General features: G+C 41.5%; 2 protein-coding genes across 2 annotated transcripts in view; one reads left to right on the top strand and one right to left on the bottom strand.

Annotated features, from left to right (window-relative positions):
• Positions 1 to 365: 365 nt before the first annotated feature.
• On the top strand, positions 366 to 17,613 carry TRMT1L (tRNA methyltransferase 1 homolog (S. cerevisiae)-like). The gene is made up of 15 exons (XM_010131885.1): positions 366 to 510; positions 2,060 to 2,170; positions 4,039 to 4,152; positions 5,078 to 5,142; positions 5,664 to 5,793; positions 9,205 to 9,328; positions 10,210 to 10,289; positions 11,187 to 11,433; positions 12,362 to 12,574; positions 13,416 to 13,606; positions 14,840 to 14,918; positions 15,483 to 15,649; positions 16,575 to 16,637; positions 17,088 to 17,211; positions 17,364 to 17,613. Exons 1-15 carry the CDS (start codon positions 480 to 482, stop codon positions 17,611 to 17,613), a joined length of 1,989 nt encoding a protein of 662 aa, XP_010130187.1. The 5' UTR covers positions 366 to 479.
• A 4,016-nt stretch (positions 17,614 to 21,629) lies between these two features.
• The window catches only part of RNF2 (ring finger protein 2), a 4,354-nt gene continuing 2,856 nt past the window's right edge, over positions 21,630 to 23,127 (bottom strand). Inside the window, exons 5-6 of the mRNA XM_010131884.1 lie at positions 22,224 to 22,395; positions 21,630 to 21,731 (exon numbers count right to left, since the gene is read on the bottom strand). Coding sequence (XP_010130186.1) covers positions 21,630 to 21,731; positions 22,224 to 22,395 — 274 coding nt within the window. The remainder of the gene's footprint in view (positions 21,732 to 22,223; positions 22,396 to 23,127) is intronic.

Genomic DNA, 23,127 nt, shown 5'->3' with positions numbered 1-23,127 from the left:
TAGCTGGTAGTGTATTGTTAGGATTCCCTGGACTTCCTCCTTGCCTGCTTTGTCTTCCTAGCACTGCCTTTTGCCAGAAAACAACATGTAAATATTACTTGGTTAATTTGAACAGCTGATGGTACAGATGAGTACAGATAGTTTCCTCTGTCCAGGATGGCCTTCTTTCACAGTGGTGTCCAAGGATGAGTGATAATTAATCTATTATTCTCCAACATACTGTTCATATTTTTCCTCCTTTACACTTCTAATTTTTGCCTGTTAGAAACACCAAATTACTGGCAAATGAACGTGTTTGTATAATTCAATGACATTAGCAATGTGTTGAATGGGGGTTTTGTTTGATTTTTTTTCAAGATGGTGTGGTTGACTCTGGAAAAGTGAAAAGCAACAGCCTGGATGAGAAAGTGCCTGAGTTGGAGTTGGAAACTGAAGAAAAAGGAACAGAGGAAGAATCCACAAGGGAGTCTGATAGCAGCATGTTGGATGTATCATCTGATTATCCAAGAGGTTTGCTACTAAACTTTTAAGAACATTTGTGTTGCGTGCTTGAGAAAGATAGAAAGGTAAAGGGAATGAGTGAAATGTCATTTTCTACACATCTCATAGCTACAGATGCTTTTTCCCATGTATCTGGAGAAAATATTTTCCTAAGGCACTGGAAATCTCTTTCAAATGAGATGCCATTCTGCTCTTACTAGCGTTTCTAGGAATCAGGCTGAAGACTAATCTTGTAAAAACATAGTAAAGGTTTAAAATCACCGCAGAATCGCTATTAATAAAGCTGATTTATTGGATAAGCTGGTTCTCTTGGTTTTAGCAAATATTTTACTGTTCCCATTGACTGATAAGTTGAAAAATCAGGAGGTAAATTTAGGATTAAACAGTCCCCTAAGAAGAATGAAGAAAAAAGTGAAGGAATTTAATGTATCCTGGCTATAGAGCGAATAACTGGTGCTTAAATTTGGTCCACTTGTAGCTGATGTTTTAGTTTTGCCAGACAGTTCATAGTGATGCATGGAAAAACTCCGCAATCAAAATTGATTGTGAAGCAGGTATGTTTATTGTGATTTCAGCTCTATAGAGTTGGGTGCAGCGAGGGTCAGGTACCCTTAAAGGTGCAAACACCCCACGCTGTAGCTTTGGCCTCTTATTTAAAGCAGTAAAACGTACATATTCAAAGGATTGCTCAACCGCCTGGTACATATGGATTAGATTCTCCCGCTCCTGATGTAAATTAGGTCTCCTCCCCCTTGCACATGTGCAGTCTTCTTACAGATCATACAACGTCATGCATCGCATGTCTCATTAACTTGGACTTTTGCCTCCCCTGGGAGGAGAAAGTAATGTTCAACAGTCTATTAAGCAGGCGCAGTTCGGGGGACAGCTAGTCATTATCTTTTTGTATTATGACTCAGGTCCAGTTAAGCGACCTCCTCCCTCGTGCTGTAGAGACAATAGTCTTCTCCTCTTTATCTTGTCCCAAACGATGAAGCGTCAAGTGATAAGACCCTCTGCCTAAGCCTTGCATTCTTCAAGTGATAAAGGGTGCTGGTGAGCAAGGGCGGGACGTAACACTTTGTTTCTTCTGGAACTTTAAGCGACTCAAGGGCAGGGCAGGCAAAAGCATTTTTAGCAAAGTTAACTAATATTCAAACCTGTGGATATTTTTCTACTTTCCCAACTCAGTAGGATGTTCTTGTACTGCTTTGTGCATGACATGCGTTCACTGATGATGCCGAGCAATGAAATCAGGAGTAAATGGAATGTGACTTGATCTTTTTGAATTGTTTTTTCAAATGAAAGTCTTGCCAGTTTGAGGAGTTTGTGTGTCAGCTTTAAAAAGGAAGTAGAAATACTTGGATCTTACTGAAGAGCCATTGCAGGGTTTAATTTTGCAGTAACTCCTCCTACCATGGAAGTGAAAGGACACAAAATATTCCAGTTGGTACTATGGTCCTTCTCCTATAGTGTTTGACATAATGCATAGAAAAATAGCAGTAAAAGAAAAAAAATGTTAACCAAGAATGTTTAACTTCTCTGTATCTCTGCTTTTTAGAGAAACATATTTCAATTCAAAGACATTTTGCTGATCTAGAGAAACTAGCTAACCTGAAAGAAGGTGAGTTTAACGTGGCAGTATCCCAGAACACAGATCTTCATGCTACAGGTATTTACATTTTTGTCTTAGTTTTTGTTTTTAACATGTGACATATATTTGTAACGCTTGAAGACTAAGGGTCTCATAAAAAATAGCTTTATGATTTGTTGTCTTGCTTATTGAATGTTGTACTTCTGGGAATTTAAGGCCTCAGTAATTCTTTTCCTCTTTTTCTCTGCATTGTAGCATTCCTAATTTCGGCACATAGTACCAAAACGTTACTTCTGACAGCTTAGTCATGTTTTTGTTTTACTGCAAATGCTACAATAACAGCGAAACTAATTATTGTCTTTGTAGTGTTTAAATAAATGTGTATTCTCTTTCAGGATGGGTTTTTTCCCCACTCTATACTCGTTGCTGATCCGTATTGCTTTGAGTCTTTTTATGACAGCCTTTTTGTTTTTCTCTGATTACGTGTATCTATTTAGTGCTGGTAGTGGCAGCCCTTACAACTGAAATTAGTTTTCATTCACAGATCAAGACAAGCTTCAGAGTCCACATAGGTTCAGCTTCATACAGCTCTTGCGGCTCAATGATCTTTTAGAGTAGTCACTGATGGAAATAACAGCCTACCTCCATGTCTGTTTAGTTTTACCAACAAATGCACCAAAAACTTCCCTAGAGTGTTTGTTCCATTTTTAATGAGGAGATAGACCATGACTGTCTCATAAGTCTGATACCTGTAGCTGTTGCTTAGCCAAGTTGTACATAAGTGCATGGCAGTGGTAAGAAACCCATAATTCCTTCACCTTTTCTTAGTAGTAATTTTTTCTTCTGCTGTGTATGTAGCATTCTTTTGCCCTGTGTGTTAAGGGACTAACTTGTGTTTGTTACCATCACCTCGTTATTTGACACTTGGTAAATCATTGTCCTCACCACTGGAATTGTCTTACTCCAGAGGAGAGGATTTTAAAGACTAATTCATACCTGTTGATGAGGTGAGTCCTATCTTGTGTGCTGATTGGCTCCTTGCAGGCTAATGGTGGTGTTAATTAAGAGGGGGAGAAGGAAAGCCAACAATTGCTGCAGATGTAGACTTCTCCTTTTTGGTACTACAACCTCTGACAATTAGACCTTGTCTCTGGCTTTGTTGATACTACCTCTGGCTATAAGACCTTTGCTGGATGGAGTTGTAAAACCTCCAACATCTGTGCTGCCTCTGGGCCAGATAAGCAAAATGCTCATCCCCCACCCTTGCTCACTGTCAGGTAAAGGATAGGTGCACAGAAAAGGAACGTTACTGTTCTGCAAGCCTAAGGGAAGAAATTAATACTATAGATGCCTATATTGTGTGGTGCGTTCCAGTATTCATCCTCTACTCTTCTAACATGTAGAAACTTCTCTGCTGAATTCTGCTCGAGAGGTTGGTTGGCAGTCATTCCACAGTCTTAAGGCACAGCAGCAGTTAAAGTGCATGGTTCCTACGTACAGCTCCACAGCGAATGTCTCCTAACAGCTAGATTTTAATTAGGTTAGTACTTCAACACCTTTGTCAGATAATCTTGTCTTCGGGTTTTTTTGTCCTTTAGACAGGATTTCCAAGGAGGGCAATTATTTTAACATAGAGTACATTGTCCTTCTTGCAGCTTTAGATATGAGGAGCTGGTTTAATCTAAAAGCTTGAGGAAGAGGAAGACAGATTCTTATTCTAACCTCTGCAGTATAATGGCAGTTCTTGTTTATTCTATAGTAGAAAGAGGCAATCCATGAATTTGAAGTTTGTGTCTGGCTCAAATAGAATAAAGCCCAGGGCATTCATTGTTACCTCTCATGAACAGTACCTTCATTCTTTTTCCTCGTAGCATGCTTCGCTGTTAACGCAAGTGGTAGCTGCATTTCATGTGTTTCTCAGGCTTGTTGTTTATTTGTATTTTCAGATGAGAAGAAGCCGTGCCCATTGTGTTCTGAGGAGAAGTACAAAGCTTGCTACAGTCATAAACTCCATCGGCACCTTCAGAATTTTCACTGGAAAGTTTCTGTTGAATTTGAAGGTAACAGCAAGTGTATTTGATGAGTAAATACTAGAATAAGTTGTGGACACGTAGGACATGGTTCAGTGTTTCTTCTTTTCAAATTCCTCTTGACTTAAGCATCTTAAGCTCTGAATTTGAACCATATATTGACATCATGAATTTTGACCTGGTATGTAAAATACAAACCTCAAATAGTTCTGTACTCTTGTACATGCCAAAATAGTTACAGTTGTGCATTTTTCTCATCTACAAGAAAAAAAAGAAAAAAATTGCTGGGCATGTCATGAAAATTACTATAAAATTTAAAATATATATATGATGAAAATTGCTTCAGTAAATTGGCAATAATCAGACACACGATCATTTTGGCTCATCATAAAGATTCCGTGGTTTCAGATAAATACTTTTACTATTTATTTACTATTTTACTTTATTAATTTTTTACTATCAGTATTTAGTAGCCTTAGCTGTTTAACAAACTCTGATCTGCTTGAAAGATGCATTAAAATCCCTACAAGATGTTTAAGAGGGAAAAGAAAGTGAGCAGTATGTGTTTTTTTTTCAAACCCAGTTCTTTACAAGAAATAAATGACTGATTAGAAGATAGACAAGATTGAAGTTAAACTAAAAATGATCTGACTGGAGTTCTGGCTTTGTGTATATTAGCAGGAGTCTTGGTTTAGGAGGATTGGGGTGTTTTTTGGGGTGGGTTTTTTTTTGTTTTCTTTAAACTGTGTGAAGTGTTTTATAGGAGTCTTCACACAAGTCTTTTCAGCAGATAACAATAACTTCGTAAGATACTCAGAAATGCTTTTAAAGTTTTATACCTGAATACTCTATGTACCTTCGCAGGGTGCCAGCAGATGTACTAAAATGAGACCATGTCATGTAGACCATTCTGTTTACTTACTGTGCTGTGATGTGACAATGATTTGTTTTCCAGGGTACAGAATGTGCATCTGCTACTTGCCTTGTCGTCCAGTAAAACCAAACCTCACTGGAGACCAGGTAGAAATGCTGAATCACAGCAGTATTTGTTACCTTACAAAGTGGGGGAACTGGGTAGTTTAGGGGAACTTTTGCCGTCTACTTAATGACAAAATATATCTTGCTATCCAGAGTGGGATACCAAAAACTTGTCAGTCCAGAATATAAATATATTAATATAAGCCTCGGGTAGTTGAATGTAGTTGTATCTCTTATTTTAGTGGAGGCTGCCTAGATCATGTAGAACACTGTCACTGTTTGGAGTAAACAGCAGCTTTGTGTTCAAGAGCTGAAGGGTTCACTAGGCCAGGCAATAGATGCTTCTCAGTTCCTTCCCACTGTGCTGAGGAACCAGTGCGCTGGCAGAGCTTAGTTGGCTGTGCTGCTGTGCCATGCTGCTGTGGGTGTGGTCATTCACACTCTCTGTGGCTGTGGGTTCAAAATACTTCAGATTCACTAGAGGTCCCAGGCAGATGAATCCCTCTCATGCCCATGTTCAGGTATAGTTTGTTTCTGCCTTCTGAAACTACTCTATTTTACAGACGTTTTCAAAAATGGGAGCCCATTACCATTGCATCATCTGTTCAGCAACAATCACACGCCGAACCGACATGATAGGTCATATAAATCGTCATGTGAATAAGGGAGAAACTGAATCAAGATTTCTTACAGGTAGGGTACTCACATAAAACATTAATTCTTTTTACACTATGTAGCACATGCTACATAGCACTGTAAGACATGGGTGAGGGACATGAGAAGAATTCCAGCACAGATTTAGCTGTACTAGTGGAAAGTCTGCCAGTAATGTTTCAGAGTTTTTTTTTTCCTCGGAGATGGAGCGGGGTTGTGATTTAGTCTCTGCTTTGGCCAGTAACTCTGTTCTTATTGATGAATAAGTAATACTCCTTTCACAATCAGTCTAATGTAAATACAGGCTTCTGTGTCTCCAGAAGAATGGAGGACATGGCACCCATAAAACAAAACTTGTACAGAGAGTTTCATGCCCCTGCATTTGCTTGTCTGTCTTTGTAATCCAGTCTAGAGTAAACCTTTCTGCAATACGGAAATCCTTTGCTTTTTTATCCAAACTGCATCAGCGTGGCTTCACAGAACAACGTGATGTTTCTTTCAGTCCTGGAGAGTCGTGATTAAGGTGTCAGTAATTCTTTGGTAAAACAGAATCCTACCCAACTTCTTTGAAATTGGACTTTGTTTCTCAACCTGGTTAAACTAGATTGAAAACATTTTAAGTAATTGGAATGCCAAATATTAAACATGTATTTTATTTCCTTTATTTTTTGCAAGTTGTCTACAACTTAAATAATGAGGACATAATTGTTTAGCTGGGCTGTAAAAAAAAAAAAGGGTTTTTTTTCTACGGCACAGACTATTACTGTTGAAAATTGGTCCAATTTCTTTTGTCTCTGTGTAGACGTATGGATTTTACCTAGATACAATAGTGAAGATGATCCTGGTAGCTGTGAGGTTCACTCTTCTTTCTGTTACCAATACGAAGTTTAGGAATAGAGGTTTTTAATGTCTGGGCATCATCTTGCATATCTGAGGAGAGAGAGCAGGACTATTCTGCGCCAGTGTAGACCCCTGTGGGCCCGTTGCGATGTTTGCCCGAGCCAACGCTGTTTTCTGGTTTTAATTACAAATGCAGTGAGCTGGGAGAGTTTGGCACTTTCTGATCTTACCTACCGGAGCAGGGAGTGGAGGCAGTCCGGGACCTTCTTGTCCTGGTGAGCTGGGATGATGAGGCTCTCCCTAACTGCACTTGAAACTGCTGTGGCCGAGGAAACATACGTGAAACTCCTCTGGTCTGGATTGTAGCCCGCTCTAAAAGGTGCCAAGATTGCCAGTTAGGATTTACCACCGCTATGGAAAACTGCTGACCAAAGTCATTTGTCTTGTGAGCCTGTACATACTGATCTCAAGCAAGGCCCTTAGAGCTCTCTGAGACCACAGTGGGCTGTGATCTGATGTCTCCCTCTCAGCTGGGACACCTGTTGGGGTAGATTTTTCAAGGTTCAAGGTAGATTTCACAAGTTAATTCAGATTATCTGCTCATGGTTGCCAATGAAGAAGAAAAGCTTAAAGATCATCTACTGATGGGTGCTGATGAAGAAATTCATAATTAGCTTTTGTGAGCTTTCAGAAATCATGGTGTACCAAAAACTTACTATACTTGACAGAGAAGGAAACATCGTAACCCTGGGGTAACCTCTACGTGTATGTGTGTGTCTGGGATTTGATTTAGGAAACCTTGCTGAACTTTACCTGAGTCACTGTGTTGATTACAACGGTGTTGATTACGGGCTGATTAAGTACTGCTGGAAAATCATATCGCTTGATCTTATGTTTTATCATAATAGTGTTAAAAAAATCTTACCTGGCCGCTCCCTCAGTTATACAGGAGCCATAACGGCACGTTCAATCACTGCCACTGAAATCCCTGTACCAAATTCCTTTAGACAGCAACTATTGACAAGTCTGGGAGTAAGTCTGGATGTAGACTAGACTCTCGTCAGAGAAGTTCAGAGAGCGAGGGGTCTCTTCTGAGCCTCAGCACTCCACAGGAGGGCTTCCCTTGCCCTTTGGCCCCCAGTCCCTGCGTAAAACCAGTCCAGGCTGATGGTAACTCACTTATCCTTTGCCTATTTCTTCCATGTAGTAACAGAGGGACTGTGCCCTGTCATGCTTTTATAAACTGATATTAAGGATCACTTTTGCTAATGACTTTAACGGTGATTCTTTAAGTGATGTAAATCTCTCTTCCATGACACATCTATACCACATTCCTTACCTTTAATGGCATAATATCCCTAACTCTTGCATTCTTTGGAAAGGCATCAATAAAAGACCACAGCCCCATCAGGCAAGAGCCCTGCTAGCCTGACAAGATAATGGCCACAGTGAAAAGTACTACCTGTAGTACTGACCAGAGTCAGTCCTCTTGTGATCTTATAAATCCTGATGCTAGAAGAGAGGCCCATTGGAGCTCCCTGGGATCACAGCAGGCTGTGTCTCAGCGTCTCCCCCTGTGGTGGGACGCCCTCGGGTTCAACTCTGATCATCTGCTGTTAAAGCTGACAAGGGAATTGCTGCCCACTTGTGCTAAGCTGATGAAGGCAGACATGAGAATTCGTGATCTCTAGAAATCCTAGAGATTCCTGGGTACCCGCATTTACTATAATCTGCAGAAATGAAACATCTCGTTCATAGGTTACCCTCTATATAGCTCTATGTGTGTATGTTATTTGTGTTTTTGCTTAATAAGTATTGTAAAATCTTATATCAATGACTATATAACCAATTATTGATCATTAGCTACTTAAGCATTGTTACAGGTGTTAAGATACTTTGAAGTGTTGTTATCTCTTTAAACAGCTGCTATCTCATTAAACTCATACAGGATACACAATATTCTGTTTAAGCACTACACTGAGGTCTCAACACCCAAATCCTCTTCGACATAAACCATTGATCAAGTCTGAGACTGGGAGTAGATCTAACCTCATTCTCTCAAACCTGGTAACTCAACGGGAGGGACACCTTTTATCCCTTCTATTCCCAGTTGCTGTGAAAATCACCATAATGCACTGTACTTACTTTCACACACATACACAAGTATTTTGATCAAATTATTGTTATCAGTTTGCCTTGTAGTGATTATTGTAGTGACTTTGCTCTCAAATCGAACCTCGATTAGTTTCTGTTAAACCCTACCAAAACCATTTGTATTTTGTCAGATAAATCATATTGCTGCTTTGCTTCTGAGTGAGGTGTGTTTCACTCCTTCCACAGCAAGCAGAGCTCTAAGCCAAGACTGCCAAGTGGTTTCATCTAAAGGGGAACCTCTCCCACCCATAACACACTCTTAGAGCTAGAAGAAATTGTTGCCTGCTTTTTTTCCCCTCACATACTTGTTAACTGATCCCTGAGCTAGTTGGATTACAGCATAACCCAGACCTCTTGCTATACGGGAGCAAATTTTCAGTTTGATTTATCGAATTTGCTAATGTTAATCTCAATTCTCAGTACCTCTGCTCTTCCCCCACAATTTCTTTCTTTTAGTTTCTGCTCCCAAGTCTTCTCATGAAGTGCTGAAGGAGTCAGCCACAGACGTTCGGGTTCTTCCCAACTATTCCACACCTCAGAAAACAGATTCTTATTTTAATCCTAAAATGAAACTCAACAGGTAAGAGAACAGGGAGTGGGAGGGTGTACCAGAGGGGTGGCAAGTTTCTTGTGAAAAACAGTCACACGTTTTGAAATGCTGAAAAACTTTTTGTTCATAGGGCAGGGGAAATAGTTTTCCATCCAATAACTCTTAAAAAAAAAAAAACTCTTTAAAAAAAACCTTTTTAAACCCAGGAGCGTTATATGGGAAATAATTATAATTTCTGAGGCAATTAAGTATTTTTCTTTGAGTAGTTTGTGGAGAACAGGATTTGAAAGGAGCACGCTTGAAAACTAACTTTGTGTAGATGTCAGATGTTTTTCTGTTAATCTCTGCAAGATCCTATGGCTAGACACTGCTCGCTCTCCTTTAACTGAACAGCAGCGTACCTATAGCTTACAGTTTTCATATTCGAGCTCTTTTCCTCTTGGGACTCAGAGTCTTTCAAGTGTCTTCTCATTGTTTGCATTAGGAAAGGTGAAGGAAGAATGGATACCTCCCTTTAAGGAGAGTCTGTAGCGTAACAGAAAGGTGTGAGCATTGACACCAGCAGGTGGGACTGCTCTGCTGCTGGTCCTGACCCTTGTGTCCTCAGTGTTGTTTTTATTTGCGCTCCAGGTTTGACAATAGCTCAGCCTCTGGAGAAGGCCACCACGATGTACTTCTGAATGCTAGCTGCTTTTCCCACTGTTAGAGTAACTAGGAAGTTGATTCAGGATCTTACTTTATGAATATCCTACTGTAGACTTAAACATTTAAGGTTAGTTGAGATTTTTGATTTACAATTCTTGTAAAAGATAGAGCTTAGTTTAAGTGTTCTAGTGTTATGTTCAAGGGAAATAAGAAGGAAGGAAAAATGCTTTCTCAGCTTACTACGACCATTCTTTTTTATTTTGAAGGCAATTGATATTCTGTGCACTGGCCGTTCTAGCTAAGGAGCGTACACCGATAGAATGTTTGGATGCTTTTGGTGCCACTGGTAAAGTCAATTTCTTTGATGTTTTGACTAATATCCATTATTACAAAGCTGCAGAAATCAGTAGTAATTAGCATTGCATATTCAAAAAATAATGGGAGGTACACAATAATTTCTCCCTTAAGCAGGCAGTCGGTAGCGTCTGTACCGAAAAACCTCCCAGCCATCAAGAGATTGGCATTAGGCCTTTTAAAAAAGACTGTAAATAGTATTAAATCAAAGTTTAGTGGTCTCCTTAAAATCGATTGCCTTAATGTCCATGAAGTGGCATCTCGCTAAACTTGCATTCACAGAACACTTGTGACTCCGTAGCTGTGGAATTTGGCTGTAAAAAATCAGCCTGTAGTTTAAAAAGAGTGATGAATCCAAGCTTCTTTATCAGAAAAGCCTCTTAATTGATTACTGAAGTTATTACTGTGCTGAACTAGGCCAAACTTCACAAGTGCACCCTGTCCTGCACTTCTGCAATGTAATCCTAGACTTTACTTACCAAAGTCAGCAACAGATACTTGGAGGCAGCCTAAAAATCTTCACAGTCCTGCGCTTGTGTGTGTGTTCTACAGTGGCGTGTCACAGGAGTCCGTCTGCTGTTCAACACTGAGGCGTTAAAACAAGCCAAGGGGCTTTCCTGCAAATAGCAGGTCCAGCCTGCTGCCAAAATCACAGGTCTTTCAGGCTGTGGCCCCAGTTATCATAGAAGGTGCCAAACAGACTGTCCCTTACATACCCCATTGTCACTGTGCTGGGGCAGAAGGTTGCAGACGCATGTTTGCAGGAACATGCATCATGCACTTCTGTATTACAAGCATTTAAAAGGACGGGTTTTTCTCTTGGTGAGTTCGGTGACCCCAAACCCAACTCCTTGCTGTCTCCTGGAGTTACAGTTGTGTCTTCCCTTAGGTATAATGGGATTGCAATGGGCAAAGCACCTCAGCAGCTCTGTGCGAGTTACCATTAATGATTGCAATGAAAATTCTGTGGCAATGATTCGGGAAAACTGCCATTTAAACAAAATGAGGGTGAAACTGAACGCTAAGGAGGAAGACAGTGATGAAGCTCTTGGAGATGGAGAAGAAAGTGCTGACACCATTGAGGTGACAAAAATGGATGCCAACGTTATAATGCATTTGAGATCATTTGATTTCATGTGAGTGGTGAATGTTTCTGTTAATAATTTTCTGGTTTGGTGGTGACACACCCTACACCATTTCCCTTGCAGGGAAGTTGGAATGAAAGACTCCACCAACAGTCAGTTGATATCTTAAACGTAATTCTGTTGTCTAGAAATGGTGTGGGAACAGAACTTTAATCTTAAATGTTTTAAAAATTGCTGGGAAAATCCTGACATCCAGAGTGGACTATAAATGTACGTGAAAATTTTAAGTCAGAATTTTAAGGTATTTTATAACTTCATTGTCTGTTCGACAAAGAAATGTTAAATGAGGGGGTTTTTTCTTCAAACTTTCAATGAGTTTAAAATTCATTTGTTTGCATGTTTTTATGTAGGACTTTATTGCATACCCTGTTTAAATCCATATTTAATTAAATTAATCCATTAATTTTCAATTAAAGTAGGCTCATTCTTGCAGGTTGGGTTTATAGACACATACATTCAAAACCTATACGGACATCAAAATAAGTGATTGGTGGGTTTTTTTATTGATTGACATCCAGATCTAAGCAGCAGGTATTCAGGCTGAAAATCACGCTAATTATTTAGTATGTAAACTGGAATGCGTGCCTGGTGAGAGATTTTTGGTTTTAGACATTTCCCTTTGTTCTAAGGCAAATATTTGCAAAACTTGAATTAGTCAGTAGGTCAGGATGCTAAAAAAAGCACTAGCTGGCTTTGTGGTGATGTGTATTTTCCAGCACGGGGCTTCCCTGCCTCGTGCAATTAGGCGCTGAAGTTTTCCAGAGTAATTCATGAGGGGTGTGCTGTAAAATTTAGACCCGTTTCCTCCTTTACTTTTACATATGACAGTAGATTAAGGATATGAACCGGTGTTTTCCTCAGTTGAAAGCTAAACTTTCCAGCATTTGTAGGTCCTCAGTGGTACTTCCTCTCTTTTTAGCCATTTGGACCCCTTCGGAACTTCTGTGAACTATCTGGATTCTGCCTTTAGAAATGTGCGAAATCTTGGCATAGTGTCATTGACGTCCACAGACACCAGTTCTCTGTACGCAAAGGCTCAGCATGTTGCACTGCGGCACTATGGGTGTAATATCGTCAGAACAGAGTACTACAAGGAGCTGGCAGCCAGAATAGTGATCGCTGCTGTGACAAGGTACTGCTAAATCACCTCAGGCTGGAGAAAACTATTAGAAAATAAGCAATAAAAGACTTGACTGCTGCTGTAGGTCATATATGTTCAGTTTCCAGAATTTCCTAATTGTAAAAGCCAGACTTCTTGATACAAAATTAATGTTTCATGTGTGCTGGTGGAATAAGGTAAATTTGAAACTGAAAGACTGGGCAAGGTGACAATACATAAATAGTGTAGTGGTTTGGAAGGATGGGGAGGGATGGTAGTAGAAAAAGTAATTCCCACACTTGACTGTCTACAGACTCCTCTGTTCCTCTGTCAATTTTATTATTTTAGTGCTCTATAGAACACTAAATAGAACTTTGGAAATAATTAATTAACTGCAAACCATTGCAGTTAGACTTGCCTTGGTAGAAAACAATGTTCACTTCAGGGCCTCATGCTTGAGGTTAAAAAGATCTATGGAATTACCAGCTTGTGAAATGAGTAGTTTGCATATAGATATTCTCAGTAAATTCAGTCAGTTAAGTAAATGAAGACATAAAATGTCATCCCTGATGGGGGAGAAAAAAAGACACAGGCAAGGGGATGGGACAACTGCTCAGGAAAGACGGGGTGAAATAAAGCATGCAGAAGTCTTCAAAATGCCGGAGCAGAAATCCTGACCTGAATATGATTAGATTTTACTTCTCCACCTCAGAAACCACACTTCTTCCTCACCACTGTCTCAAATCTTGAGTATCTCTTTCCAGGAAGTGGATGAGCTCAAGGATCTTTCAGCAGGTTCAGGTGCCCAGGGCAGCGTTCATCTGCTGTACAATCTTCAGTACAATGTGGGTTTGTGTTTGTTTTTCTTTCATAGAGCTGCAGCTCGCTGTAACAAAGGCATCGAAGTTTTACTTGCAGTAGCTCTAGAACATTTTGTTCTAGTAGTGGTCAGAGTTTTAAGAGGCCCATCCCTTGCAGATGAGTCGGCAAAGAAAATAAGATACCTCATCCATTGCCAGTGGTGCGAAGAGAGGATTTTTCAGAAAGAGGGTAATATGGTAGAAGGTAAATGGCTTTTCTTTTGTCCTTTCTAGAAGGTCTGGCTCCTGCATCTCCCATTTTGTGCTTGTTTGTTTGCATCCCTTTAGTAAAGTGATAATTCCCTCTACTGTAATGATGAGCGCACTGTGTGAGGTGGAGAAGGAATCCCCTCCAGCTCATTGTGTGAGGCAGAGAAGGTACCGTGCTTTAGGGCAGTAGGTCAGATGAGTTACCTGCATGTATTTTGCTTTAAGTTGACTAGATTTGGTTTCTAGACAGGACACACTCCCAACTAGCTGTAGCTGCTGAAGCTGCCAGGATGCCTAACAGACACATCGATCTGTGGTTTCAGTAAAGCGCATGACGAGTGGTACAATCTTCGCTACTGTTTGTATGGAGCTACCGAGCTCCATACAGCAGCAGCTTGATAGATTTTGGTGTCAGATTGCTTTTCTGCTGTTCCTTTCAGTTACCTTAAAATGTTTAGACTAGGAGCATCGCTTCCCCCTCAGGTGAGGTTGTATCCTGCCTGGCCGTGATCTGCACATCTGGTGGAAATACCTCAGCAGGTGTGGTAGGGAGGTTGTGGACATTCTGGTAGTTCAGCTAATGCTTGATGGTAAATGAAGGCAGCCTCTAGGTCAAAACCCAGCTGGTCACAGGCTGTCTCTACACACAAGTTAGTAAAGGCAGGAGACAAAAATTAAGCTAGGAGGTAGCTATGAGCCACATGTTGCCTTGAATGACTATAAAATCTTGTTTCAAAGTGACGTGTTCACGGGCATCTGACTGCTAACTGGTGGTATCTGTGTCTGCCCTGCCCAAAGTCAAGAGCATGAGCATCCGATGACCTAATTATTAAAAAGATTTTTGTAAATCAGTTACTAAGTTTTAAGTACACGAATGAGTTCACTGGTAAGTACAGTCTTATGGTAGAGATCTTAATGAGTAAATGAATTGTTTACTTAATGCATTAATTGCACAAGTGTAGGAAGGGGAATAATTTCTTTGTTACTTGAAATCTGCCAAGAAACATAGGAAGTTCTTTGTTAACAATTAAAGATCAAATTACCAATTGCTAAATTCTCCTAAGCACTGCTTGGCAGAAGTGAGAACGGTGTCACACTTCTGCTGTTGGTTGCCCTTCAGAACACTTCCACCACAGAAGGACGTTACTTCAGATCTGCCTCATCTCTCCAGTAAAGGAGGTATTGCCGAGTATTTCAAACCAACCCAAATCCCCTTTCTGTGTTGCAGAAAACCCGTATCAGCAGCTGCCTTGCGATTGTCACGGCAGTATGCCGGGGAAGACTGCAGTAATTCTTGGTCCTCTCTGGTAAGTTCAGAAAATGAAGACGTGTGCTTTAATTTCACATTCAGTGCATCTTAGGTCATACGTCCCGCTCAGGAGAACCTGAATGTGTGTTCCTCTGGGAGCCAAATTCTGCAACATTTTATTGCGTGATGCTTGTGGAGAATTTATTTAGTAAATCCTTACATGTGCTGATGGTAGTAAATAATACACCGCTTGGTAGTATTTAGAATTCTGTTTTGTGAGAAACGAGAATAACTCCTTTCATTAATTCTTTCACCTGTTTCAAAGCAGTATTAAAAATGGTTGACAATTGATACTGCCTTTCTTCTGGGGGTTTAATTAATTTCTCATCACAGTAGGGCGAATCAGTGGTGGAAAGAAAATTACTGCAGTTGAGATCTTGATTTTTATCACAACACCAGTGTTACTATCATTGGAGCCAAAGCAACTCAGGTTGCCGAGTTGAGAACATAGCCTGATGCAGCACTTCGGTGTGATGTAACTGCTGACCAATTCGGGTGAGACATTTTTTAGAGCAATTTTTTTTACTGTCATTAAGAAGTCTTAACTTTCCACTTGTCATAGGTCAGGAGCCCTCTTCAACGCTGGATTCCTCAGGAGAATGTACTTGGAGGCTGTCGAGTACAGCTTGGATGAAGCTCAGTCACTTTTGAAGACATTAGTTTGCGAAGCTGAGTGCACAACTTTAAAACATTATTCTAACCATAGTCCTTGTGACGAGAGCAAACAAGGTGAGAAAAGCGGCAGACTGCTCCTGAAGTGTCTGCTCTGTGGTGATGGGGAGAGGTGCTGCTCTCTGATCATTTACTGACAACAGAGCGTACAGAAAAAGGCCAAGAAAACGTTTGTGGCTTTGAATGCAGTGTGGGACTTGTCAGCTCTTGTCAGAGGGTCTTTGGTACTGATATCGTTGTGACAGGTCCTAAACCATGCCAGTGTAAAGCAGCACGGTGTTTTAGGCCCAGCTGGTAACTAACCACCCCTCAGCCACTTGCTCACTCCTCTCCCCACCATGCTTATAGGTCAAGACAAGGACAGGGAGGGCTCACTCAGCAGTTATGGTCATGGGTAAAAACCAGACTCAACCTGGGGAAAAAACTATCAGTTTAATTTGAGCAACGCTGTTTTACCATCAGATGAGAGTAGGATAATGAGAAATACAACTACATCTTAAAAAAAGAAAAACACCTTCCCCCCATCCCTCCCTTCTTCCCAGGCTCAGCTTCACCTCTGATTCTGTACCTTCTCACTCACAGGAGCACAGGCAATGGGTATTGCAGTCAGTTCATCACATGTTTTGTCTGCTGCTCCTTCCTCCTCAGGTGGAAGACTCATCAAACTCTTCCCCCACTCCAGCGTGGGGGACCTCCCACCAGAGACAGTCCTCCATGCACTTCTCCAACGCGAGGCCTTCCTTCGGGCTACAGTGCTTCACAGACTGCTCTGGCATGGGTCCCTTCCACAGGGTGTAGTCCTCCTACTAAATTCTGAATATCCCCTCTAAGTTTGAGTTACTGAGTTAGTAAGAAGAAGTTACTCCTACTTGTGCTTCTTACCACACTTCCTTCTTCAGGCCAGAGGGTGGTATTGTTTGTTTGTGTTTAACCAAGGCATTTTGCCATTTTACTATCTTACTGGCTTTTAATTGTATTCCAGAAGAGTGCGGCGTATATATAAAAACACCAAACACTCCTTCAGAACCCCACCTGGTAGTACATGGTAAGTATATTGGTTTGATGCAGCTCTAGCAGTTTCAAATTCAACTACAGTTGAAGTGATGGCTAAGCCAACCTAAGGGTTCATGGACTTCTTTTATATTTAACAATACTGGTACTAAGGATTTATTTTCCTAGTGAATACTGGGTTTACTTCATCCAGAATCATACTCACTGGTAAAAGCAGAAAGCTTAATATTGCAGAAGCCACCTTGACTGCACTGAAAATGGTATGTTACTAAAGTCAGGCTAGAATTTAACCACAAAATACTGCCTTATAAAAGCAGACACAGAGGTGTAGCTGCTACGCAGCTTTTTCTTGTACTGTCTTTGCCTTCACTGGTGTTTCTCATGGTCTCACTGATTATCACTGATTATTCCCTGGTTTTACTGGCACTTCTTTGTGGTCTCACTGAATATTCCATGGTTTCACTGGCATTTTTTTGTGGTCCAGGAAAAAGAAAAAGTGATGAAGTGATTCGAAATGCCAAGCGACAAAAAGCGGAGAACAGTGCTGAGCATCCTGCGTTTTACTACAACATCCACAGACACAGTATTAAAGGAATGAACATGCCAAAGTAAGGTTTTCATTTAAATTCCAGTCTTACGTTACTATGACAAGAGATATATAACTTGTATTGAATCCAACTTATTAGCATTAACTCCTTTTTAAACGTTTTTTTTTTTTTTTTTTTTTTTTTTTTTTTTTTTTTTTTTTTTTTTTTTTCAGGTTAAATAAGTTTTTAAACTATCTCTCTGAAGCCGGATACAAAGTCAGCAGAACCCATTTCGATCCCACGGGAGTTCGCACGAACGCACCCCTGGCGCAGTTCAAGACTGTTCTGATGAAGTACAGCACTCCCACGTACACGGGGGGGCAGGCAGAGGAGGCCGAGTTCCTGGAAGAGGATAGAGCTGCAGTTGCTGCTGCCATGTTCCTGAAAGACTGTCCTCCTCCTTCTCACTGCGCAGCCGAGTAACGCACATCGCTGCGTTTGCCAGTCGGGATAGTGCAGACGTGCAAGCGTACCCTGTTCAAGTAAGCCGGTACTTCTTACCAAACTGGATTTTGAAACTTTGAGTCACCTCCTCTTCTGATTTGAAAAGACATTTTAGAATTCTTTAGAACTTCCTCCTGACCACAGTGTGTGAGGTCAAGGTGCCGTTGCTGTGAGAAGGTCTCTGGGACACTTCCTTGCTTTTACTTTCACGCCAAGGCACTGTGGCTGTTCCTCAGGCTTTGTTAAAGCCTTATTTCTGGCACAGAACCCAGAAGGGTGGATCGAGCCCAAAGACTTCAGCATTTCTGAATGTGAGGATAATAGGAAGCAGGATATTCCTAAAATAAGTCATTCCTAGGCTGCTATCAAGTTAGAGGGACGTCATGTTAAGATGAGAAAATATCACCGGCTAAAATGTGATCTGCGTTTAAGCAAGCCAGAAAGCCCTGATGGGGTGCACTAACTCCAGACTGCACGTGTCATTTGTGTTCTCTTTTCTTAGCGCTGCCTATGAGCAAGGGCCCAACACAAGTGGGAAGGGAAAGGAATTGTTCCAGGACTGCTACTGAAACACCAGTTTAGAATGAGACCAGTGAGTTGTGTTAGCCACCCCAGGTAGCTGTTAGTTCTGAGGTTATGTTTGGTTGTGTACTGCAAAAAGAAACAGTGACAAGGCACTACAGGGTGAAGTTCTTAGGGAAGTTTTGGTATGGATTGGTCAGTAAGACAATCGTGGCAGTCAAAAAGATCTCTCCTGTTGGTGAGTAGAGATGCTGTAGTTGGTTCTTGTTTACTTAAATACATGGCAGCATTCCAGCCAAATCAGCTTGACTTTGTCCTTCCTTTCCCCCAAACTTTGACTTGAATGAGGAGCAACCCTCATGTTTGAACAGTTTTTCACAGGTTTGGTGTTCAACCTGGCCCCCACTGTTAGGGATTATTACTATTGCTGATCCATCTCTGACACCTCACACTATGATATTGCTTCTCTCATTTGCACTTCACCAGTGATCCAGCAACAAACTCCTTCCTTCAAAAACTTAGTCCTTACAGTTCTTTTCCAAAGACAACTTGGGATCCAGTTGGAAAGATAAATGCAAGAGAAAGAAAAGTTAGTTGAGAACAACCAGGGAACACTAAGTATTTATTGTAAGTGGAGAGAGTGGTGGAAGGCTTTGGTTGCTGATACACTAGTGCTCAAGAGAGCGGTGTGTTAAGGGATAGGACCACTCATAGCATTGGTTAACTGGTTAAGTCCTAGTCTACGCAAGCATTCCCTCTTACTCAGGGTGCATCCTTCTGGTTAGAAGTTGTAATAACTGTAGAGATACCACAAGGAGAGGAACAGAGGAACAGAACTTTCTTTTTTCTAATGAAGTACCTCAACCCAAGTGATACGGTACAGTTATCCCACACTGTTTTCCGTCAAAGCTGCTGAACACACAGTTAAACGCAACCAGCATTGCTGGGTTTACCTCAAGTGCTTCATCCTGTTTCTCAAGCTCTGGGATTTGATTAGAACAGCAGCAGTTAGGGCACATCACTGGAAGAGCTCCTGTCTTCTGTGTGCCTCTATTTCTCATTGAAGGCATATAACACCCAGCACTCAGTTGGTTTCAACAGATTTTATGGGTGCTCAGAGCCAGACTCCACTCAGACCCACCAGTGGAGGTCAGCTGCGCCTCCTCACCCTCACTCTGGACAGCTGCAGACGTGGCAGCACTAACAACCACACCCAAACTGTCCACAGGGTTTCTTTTGTGAATTCTAAGAGGAAGCAGCACCAGGTGGTTGACAACATTCTTAAATTTAATGTCAGTTGAAGAATTTCAGTGTGACTTCAACTGAACCTAGAGCTGTTAGGCTTACCTGTACCTAACACGCTTTATGTACCTAAAAATTAGCATGGCTTTAGTGGGAGGAAGAGGAAAGTCAGTCAGAAAATAAAGTAGTTTGTAGCACTAAAGAGTCACAGTGCAATCAAAGGTTTATTCCAACAACTACATTTATATATAATTAAAGAACATAAATATTCAGTAAATTCACTACAACATGAAAATAAGAGCTTCATATTCTCCCACGCTTTTTAAAGAACTGGGGACAGAGTGACAGACAGCTCCTAGACAGACTGCTCAGCTTCACAAACACCTCTCTCGCATAAGGGACCGAACGTTACCTTAGCTATCACAACAGAAAGGGACGCTGTAACTAACCTAGACATTTCCCCATCACTTTTAAAGCATTTCTAATCACTGCTCCCCCACCCCCAGGTTATATTTAGTGGCCATGCACTACTAGTCTATACAATGCAACATTTCACCAGAAAGTCATGAATAACATAATTCCTTAAAAACTGCCCCCTCTGTCTTCTGGGGCCCAAAAACTTCCATTTCACATCACAGAAAACCAAGTCCTTCCAGGAAGAGAAAGCCGTGTAGGTTCCTTGGAAAAGCCTGTGCAGTGTTCACAGGGATAAAGCTGATGAGAGGAGGCAGGCAGAATGGACACGTATTTACAACTGCTGAGCTTGAAAGACAGAAGCGATGGAAGGGCACTTCCTCCTGTGAGAATCCTCGAACATCTAACACCTACATACCACGTGCCACAAACAGTCTAACCACAGGCATGACAAGCCAGGAGCAGTACCACATGAGTTAAAGTACGTTACTGCTCACATATCAGCAACTTTTTTGCTTCTAGCCTCAGGTGCAGACAGGTGGTGGCTTCATCAGCAAGTCTTGTGGCGAAGGGAATCTCGGGGCACCAGCATTTCCCTTCAGACAGAATGCCCACAGGTAAGCACCCCTGTTAAGTGGCAGCAAGGTCCAGCGCGAGGGGAGAGGGCAACATGCAAGTGAACAGCAGCTACTGGACTTCACACTACAGCCTACTGCCAAGTTTGAAAACTTGAACCTATATTTAAGACACTAAATGGTAAACTTCGTCAAGTACTAAAATTGTCTTCCAAAGTGCTAAGCCACGTTTGTTAAAGCTATGGCAAAAAGAATAGAACCTTCGAGCAGCGTAGGGTGGAAGTGCTCCCTACTCAACCTGAAGCTCACAGCTGGGGTGGCACCAATCCCATAAAGCAAAACACTTCGATGCTGCATTATATCCATGTGCTGGAATTTTGGGGATTTGCTTTTAAAAAACCCAGGTTGTCAGGATAGTTCTTTACAGACCATTCCAATACATTCACAATAAAAATGTTCTTAGAGGGAACAGCAGGGCTGTAAAACTTCCCGATCTTCTTCAGTGAAGCTTGGGAGGATGGGATAACTCTGCCACAGTGGCCAGGCGGGAAGCATCGAGACTGTCAGGCTCTGCACAGGGCAGAGTTACAGGGTTGGGTTGTTTGGGGTAATTTTGACTGAAATACTGGTTAAAAAGCAAATCTCATGAATCTCCCTGCACTGAACTATTAAGCCCAGCAAACAGCAAGGTTTTAAAGTGTCAGTTTTCTCACTACAGCTCTATTTGTTCACAAGGAAATGACTAATAAATCTTTTCCAGGGAATCTGATTCCCTCTTGCTGCAAGACTCTCAATTCTTTACCAGTCTTTTCTAGGGAAATCACAAATTCACCACATCCCTTGGCCTGTTAGAACGGAGTCACTTAGGCAGCCAATGCTCAGTACTCCACAGAGGCTACTGTACCTGGGTCAAACCTATTTGAAATCCAGATTTACCTGGATGAAATTAAGACATTCCAAACCGGAACACTCGTTCAGTTATCATGCAATAGGAACAACAAAGCATGTCAAACACTGGAATGCACTGGAGAAGGTCATTTAGTCTCCCAGGGAAAAATCAAAAACCCAAACCAAAGGCTAAATTAAATACAACCCGGAATACTGCCTAATCATATTAATTACTGGGAGAGCCTGAAGGCATCACATGTATCATCCGTGAGGATAATGGTGCTGCTTTCTTTTAATATTAAAGAAGTCGTAGCTATAAAAAGAGTTAGTCCCATCTCAGTTCTCCAGCACAGCTTATTTATGTTCCTTTGTTGGTGCATAGTACAGTTCCATGGGTTTGTTCACTTTCCAGTACTTCTCACTGACCAGTTCCAAGGAAAACGACCCATTTAATACCTAGAAGAGAACACCAGAAACAGAAATGAAATAAATCTGATGGCTTGCAGGGGTAATGCTGTACACACAGACTGCTGACATCAGAGGAACACACCGACTTAGAGAAGTCAAATAAATAAACCAATAAAACAAGAAGCCTTATTTTATTCAGGAAAATGCCCTTGCTCAAAGTCCAGCCTAACTGCGATGCTGCCTTGTCGTTGAGTCAGTGTATTAAGTTGACAGCCAAAAGGAGGGGTTCCTCCCTGAGTGTACTCAGTAGTTGCTGGCATCCCTGGATTTTCTCCCAAATAATTTATACACCTCCTTTTCTACTGACCAAGCTTTTCTGTATAATTTTCCCACTAAGGAATTGTTCTGCTGCTAAATAAAAAACCTGGTGCTATGAATTTTACCCCTAAGCCAGCTCAGAAGTCCAGCTGAGGGGATTGTAATTGAGTCTGTATGAAAGATGTCCCGCTGCTCGGTTTTACTCTTAGAAGCTGTCCTTACGGTGAACTGCCCATTGGCAGTAGCAATGTAAATGGTGTACTGCTTCTCACTGGCCGTGTCCAGGTTCATCTGGTTGGATTCGCCTTTGCTCCGAAGCTCCTCCAGAGCCAGCCTCACAGCTAGGTACTTGGACAAGTGATCAACGGTGGCATTGCCCGAGGTCTTGATGTATCTGCCACAACAACCACAAAGATAAGCAAAGACATTTGAGTTGCAGGTCAGGGAAAAGGACATCTGGACCACCCCAGATATGAAGCATCAAGTGTGAAAAGGCCTTCAAAGACAGTTCACGCACAATATTAATTGCTTTCATCCAAGATAGGCTGCTCCAAAAGGCCTTTACATCTTTCTGATGCTCCTCCCACCAGCTCTCCTGCTCTTTGTAGGGAGAAAACAGTACTGCCTTGTCATCTGCTTGAAATGAAAAACCCAAAAACGGGTTGTCAAGGGGTTTTGGGAACTACTAACAACTTCTGAGCGAGCACAGATGCAGTCTGAGGTGCCCAGACAGAAAGCCATAAGGTGCGAGAGCCATATACGCAACACTACGCCTCTTTGAAGTGACTCTTCCTCCCTGTCTCAATACCTGCTCTCACTTCAGTTCTTCCTGCAAGAATTAAGTGCTGCAGAGGCTTCTCCCAGAAGCTTAGCTTCCTTTTTGCCTTTCAAACACCCCCCCAGAACTCCCTTGCAATTCCAAACTAGGAAGAAAAAGCTGCCTCAACCTTTTAATATATTTATAGGCACTACAGAGAGATGTCTCATCAGGAGAGAAAGGCAGGAAGAGATCTGAGGAAACTCCACGAGACTGTTCATTGCTGTGATCCAAAATTTGCAGTCTGTGCTTCGACTGGATCATGAAAAAAAAAAATGCCAGGAAAAGCTTTCAGACTACAAATCCTGC

The sequence above is a fragment of the Buceros rhinoceros genome, unplaced genomic scaffold, assembly GCF_000710305.1.
Source record: "Buceros rhinoceros silvestris isolate BGI_N320 unplaced genomic scaffold, ASM71030v1 scaffold4992, whole genome shotgun sequence".
Classification (NCBI taxonomy): domain Eukaryota; kingdom Metazoa; phylum Chordata; class Aves; order Bucerotiformes; family Bucerotidae; genus Buceros; species Buceros rhinoceros.
This window is presented reverse-complemented; position numbering and strand designations above follow the sequence as displayed.